Consider the following 5299-nt stretch of genomic DNA (forward strand, 5'->3'; position numbering starts at 1 on the left):
AGAACCAGGCTCCCCGCTGAGCCGGGAGCCCGACGCGGGACTCGATCCCAGGACTCCGGGACCATGACCTGAGCCGAAGGCAGTCGCCCAACCAACTGAGCCACCCGAGTTGGGTGTTCTTTAAGAACGGTGTTCTTGAAACTGACATACACTTGACATGCAGTGTCCACAAGTCCTGACAGGTACCTTTTCGTGACGCGCTCTCCACAATGAAGAGACCGAAGGTACCTGGCGACCCAAAAGTCTCCTCGAGCCCCACTGTGATCCCTCCTGCCACCCCACCTCTTCCCCGCCCCATCGCCAGGCAGCCACACTGACCTGCTCTCTGTCATTATGGATGAGTTTATGTTTCTCAAATTGCACATAAATGCAATCACATGTCTGGCTGCTGTGCTCACAGAGTTGTGTGAGGATTAACCCCATAGGACCTGGTGCAGAGGAAGCGCCCCAAACCCAGGAGGTGCTGAGGCAGTCCACTGAGGTCCTGCTACGCTGCAGTAACAAAGTTTCCTCTTAGAAGTGGTGCACCTCACTTAGGGTCGGGTCGTCAAGCCTGATGGCGAAGTTGTGGGAAGTGTCACGTTCCCCCAGAGTACAGAGAGGCAATGGATCCTTCGAACAGTAATAATGTCTACCACTGATGCTTTCCCTATTTTTTTTTTCTAGTTATAGTCAGATTTTATTTAAAAATCTGGTCCACCAACTTAGCGTTTTCCGCTAACTCGGGGTGCAGAAACCTTCACAGGCTTCACAATCTTTTGCTTAGGTGCTGCCTTCGTGGGAGCCTTAGCAGCAGCCATGGCTGTCTTTTTAGATGCTTGCTTAGCCTTTTTTGCTTCCTTGGCAGCCCTGATGGCCTGTTCTCGTTGTGCCTTCCTAACTTCAGGTTTCTGATTCCTCTTGGCCATTATATCAGCAAGAGATGCACCAGTGATGGCCCTCTGGAATTTAACTGCACGGCGGGTTCTTTTCTTTTGAATTTCTTCCGACTGTCCCTTCTTGTGCTTTCTTCTGTAGAGGACAGTCCAGTTTATCTGCCGAGGATTCCTCTTGGAAAGGAATGCGGATTCGCATTTTGCGTTAAGAAACTGGAAAACCTTCCCGTCGGTCCTGGCGTAGCGCCTGCCATGTCCGGGGTAAATCTTGTACCCACTGAAACTGCACAGCTTGACCTTCATAGCGCCGGTAGCCGAGAAGAAGGAAAGATGGTGAAGAGCGATGCTTCCCCTATTATTACCACTGTTTCGGATTAACCCCTCTACGAGATGGAGATCATGCAAATGCTCCTCACATGTGGTCCAGCTGCTGTCCCAGGCACCACCACCCTGCGCTGGGCTCTCTTCTCCCCATGGACAGGGTCCTCCCATTCACCAGTACCCAGTTCACAGTTTTGCAAATGTAGAGATTAGCTAAGTCCACCAGGCCCCATATCGCTGTTATCCTTGGCCACAACCCACTCTGTGCACCCTCCCCACTGAGCCCCAGAAACCCTCCTTCCATGGCCCCCACTCTCCTAATCATTCTCTGAGCACATGGCTCCCCTTCCCTTCCGTGACGCGGCCCTCCACAGACTTTGCCCACTGCATTTCATCTCTTCTTGCTCTGCTTCCCAAACCTAACTTACCTACCACCCCCAATCCTGCTTCTCCCACGGTGCCCGACAAGACAGGGTCCCATTATCCCCATGGCTGCCCAGGGCCCTGGTCATCACCTCCCCCCATGCCACAGGACGAGCTGCAAGCCTTGTCAGCTCTAATCCCATGACGTCCCACGCAACCTCCATGTCTAGCTCTATGGTCCCACCTTGACCTGGTCTGGGCCGCCACTGAAGGCCTCCTGGGATATTTTCCCTCCCTTTTCCTCCATTCTCTGCACTAAAGCCAGGGTGCAAAACGGGACGCATCATCACCCTGTCTATGCACAACCAATACACACAGTCGCTTGCTGGCTTCCTGCTGTCCTCAGGATAGCCTTGCAAGGCCCCAGCTCTGGTCACCTCCCTGGCCTCGATGTCTCCACACCTACTCTAGCTGCTCAAGAGCCCTTAATCTGCAAACTCTTACACTCTCTGGCCCCCTGGCCTTTGTGTGTAGCTAGCTAATTTCGTGATGGAAGGAGCTGAGATGTACAATCCTGGAGGTTTTTTCCATCTCCCCACAAATGAGCTCAGTCTCTGGATGGTGGTACCAGCTCTGTCTACCGAGAGTTGTAGACATGTGGGTCTCTTCCAGTCTGAGAGGACAGGGAGGGGAGTTGAGGGGTGGGAGAGACCAACCAGTGACAAGGACAACAGTAACGACAGTGACCTAACATTTATTCAGCTCATACCATGGGCCAGGCAGTGCTTCCCATGGATTAATTCTTTTTTCTTCTTCTTTTCAAATCCATGTTATTTTTTATTGAGGTTTAACAAACCTAGAGAAAAATACAAAATCATAAGTGAAGAACTCAATGAAGCTTCACAAAGGGAACACACAAGTGAAACCAGCACCCGGATCAAAAGTGAACATGCCCAGCACCCCAGGAGCCCCGCTCCTGCTCCCTTTGGTCTCTAGCTTCCAGAAGGATACCCGCTATCCCAGCTTCTAATACCATTCGTTCACATGGCCCATGTTTGCAGTGCAAAAAATGAAATCACACAATCTACGTTGTTTTGTGCCTGGCTTCTTATGTCCGGCGTTCTGTTCATGTCTGACACCGTGACATCTCATGACGTCGCAGCATGTTGGTGTCGTCAGCTCTTTCTCATGGCTGTGCAGCATTCCAGGGTATGAATAAATATTCATGCATACCATTTAGACGGGCATTCAGTTGTTCCTGATTCTTGGCGATTATGCATAGTGCTATCAACATTTTGTCCACATCTTTTGGTTGGACACGTGCACTCACTTGGCACCACAGAGTCCTAGGATAAGCATGTTAACTCCAGTGGATTCCACCAGGCAGTTTCCCATCAGCTGTAGAAGAGAGTCCTGCATTAAGTCTTCATCTGCACAACAGCCCGTGGCACGCGATGTGGTGGACAGCTGTCTCCACCTCGCTCGGCAAGCTCCCCACCGTGTGATGCTGGGGCCGGCCTCTTCTACTTACAGTCCCAGCCCCTGAACTTCACCAATCAGAGGCACCTGCCTAGGAGTCTGTGTCTTCAAGGAAGGCCGGCAGGGTCTGCGGCCCTGGGGTCCAGGGTTGGCAGTGTCGGTGATAATTTCCGGAGGACTTTTTTTCCTTGTGTCCTGGTCACCTTGGTTTTGGGCTTTCCACCTTCCTTTTGAACCTGTGAGAGCTTCCCCATAGCCCTTTAGGAAGCTACTGGGTAGGTTCTATTGTTTGCAACCAAGAAGCTCGACTGATTCAAGGCAGCTATTTTATTCCCATCTCACAGATGAGGAAGCTGCACAGAGAGGTTATGTATTTTGCCGAAGGTCACACAGCTGACCTGCTGGAGCCAGGACTCAAAACCAAGTTTATACCCCATTTAGGGCTTTCTGTCTATGTCTCATACACTATTCCTACAACTTGAAGCAGGCAGCTAAGTGACTCACTCGGAGTCACACAGTGAGTCACGAAGTCAGGCCCCATGACTCCCACCCCACAGAGCTTCCGGCCCTGAAGCCTGGAGTGAGCGCAGAGCTTCGGGAGACTGAGAAGGAAACGGGAACGTGCATTCGAGCATGGAGGCCTCATTTACTGACTGACAGCTAATGGGGGTCAGGCACTGTGCTAGGTACCAGCAGAACAACAGCAGTAAATAGTGAAAAAAGCAGAAGAGACATTACACAGGCCGTCCTGTCAGGTGACAGGTGCCGAGAAGGACAAAGCGGGGGGAGGAGGAGGGACTGACTGGGAAAGCAGGCGGCGGAGGGGGGTCCTCTGAAGACATTTGAGCAGAGGCGCTCCCGAAGTGAGGGAGACCAGAAGGCCGGCCGCAGGGAGGCGAGGGTGAAGGCCTCACGGAACCGTGAAGGCCAGGACGGTCGGACAGGGCAGTCAGACGGGGCGGCAGGAGAGGAGGACAGAAAGCCAGGTGGGGGCACCGAGGCAGGGCCATGTGTCTTGTTCTGAGGCTAGCAGGAAGCCTTTGGAAGGTTTTCAACGCTGCAGGGCAGTGCTGTGGTCTGATGGAAGGCTTCAGAAGGCTTCAGAAGGCTTCAGAAGGTTCAGTCTGGCTGCTGGGTGATAAAATAGGCCATGAGGAGGCAAAGGGGGGGTAGAGCAACAGTAGAGGGGCTGCGATGGTGTCCAGGCAGGGGATGGGGGGACGTGGGGGTAACATGCGGGTTCCAGGACAATCAGTTGGTTATCAGACAGTATCTGCGACTGGTGGGCAGTGGGCTCCCAGGGAGGGGGCTTAACCCTGGGGGCTCTGTAGGGGTGAGAACATAGGGGCTGGGCCACGTGAGGCTTCAACCAGGGACAAGGCTGGGGACTGCAGTTTCAGAACAAAGGCACCACCTCCGAGGACACATGGGAGCTAGAGGTCACTGGGAGGCCAGGGGAGCCCAGCCCGGCCTTGGGTCCATGGCCTTTCTGGGGCCACAGGAGCCCAGAGCAGCTCTGCAGGGCTGGGCTGGGGGCTGGGGGCTGGGGGCTGGGAGTGAGGTATGACCCCGAGCCCTGCAGCTCCGGTGCACCTGACAGGGAGGTCCCCTCTGGGCTGTCAACCTGAGCCAGGTGCTGCTCGGTGCCAGGGAGCATCACTGTGGCGCTTGCCTGTTTGGCATAGACTTTGGACCTTGGGATTTCCTTCCAAAGCTGTGACATCGTCATGCACTTAAACGGCTGATGGGTTGGTCGGCACTTCCGAGGGCACAGGAGGGCCCAGCTGCTGGAGAGGAGGCAAGAGGAGGCCGGGACATTCAGGAAGGGAATTTCAGCAGAAAAGGCCCCAAAGTGCCCCAGGCCAGCATCGGGGTGGGAGCCTCCTCCCAGGGGATGGGTGCCGGGAAAGCAGCCAGCATACCTCCCAGCCACACAAAGGAAGCTCCAGGAAAGCCGGCTAAGCAGCTGACAGTTCAAATAGTAGCTTGTCTCAGTTTCCGAGCAAGGAAGGATTACTTCCCCGGCTGTACGTGTCGCCGCCACCTCAGCCTGGCATGAGGCAGCTACCTCATGCCAGGCTGCCCGAGCGAGAGTCGTGTGGCGGGCGGCCAGCTGGGCGCTACCCGGAGGCCTGGGGAGGAGTCAAAGGAAGGGCATTCAGGGCCCAGTGCTCAGGACCAAGAGGCCGGAGGAGGGCTTCACGCCCAGTCTGCCCAGGGCAGAAGTAGTGGTCTCTGGCCGTGGGGCGTGCCTTGGCTTT

General features: G+C 54.7%; 1 protein-coding gene across 1 annotated transcript; it reads right to left on the reverse strand.

Annotated features, from left to right (window-relative positions):
- Nucleotides 1–652: 652 nt before the first annotated feature.
- Nucleotides 653–1195, reverse strand: LOC118023054 (60S ribosomal protein L24-like). The gene has a single exon (XM_035024137.1). The coding sequence runs from the start codon at nucleotides 1176–1178 to the stop codon at nucleotides 705–707; it is 474 nt and encodes a 157-aa protein (XP_034880028.1). The 5' UTR covers nucleotides 1179–1195; the 3' UTR covers nucleotides 653–704.
- Nucleotides 1196–5299: the final 4104 nt, after the last annotated feature.

This window comes from Mirounga leonina, unplaced genomic scaffold (assembly GCF_011800145.1).
Source record: "Mirounga leonina isolate KUSES-001 unplaced genomic scaffold, KU_Mleo_1.0 Mir_178, whole genome shotgun sequence".
In the NCBI taxonomy this organism is placed as follows: Eukaryota; Metazoa; Chordata; class Mammalia; order Carnivora; family Phocidae; genus Mirounga; species Mirounga leonina.

Coding starts and splice junctions, on each gene's coding strand:
- LOC118023054 (XM_035024137.1), bottom strand. CDS start 1,178: ATGAAGGTCAAGCTGTGCAGTTTCAGTGGGTACAAGATTTACCCCGGA.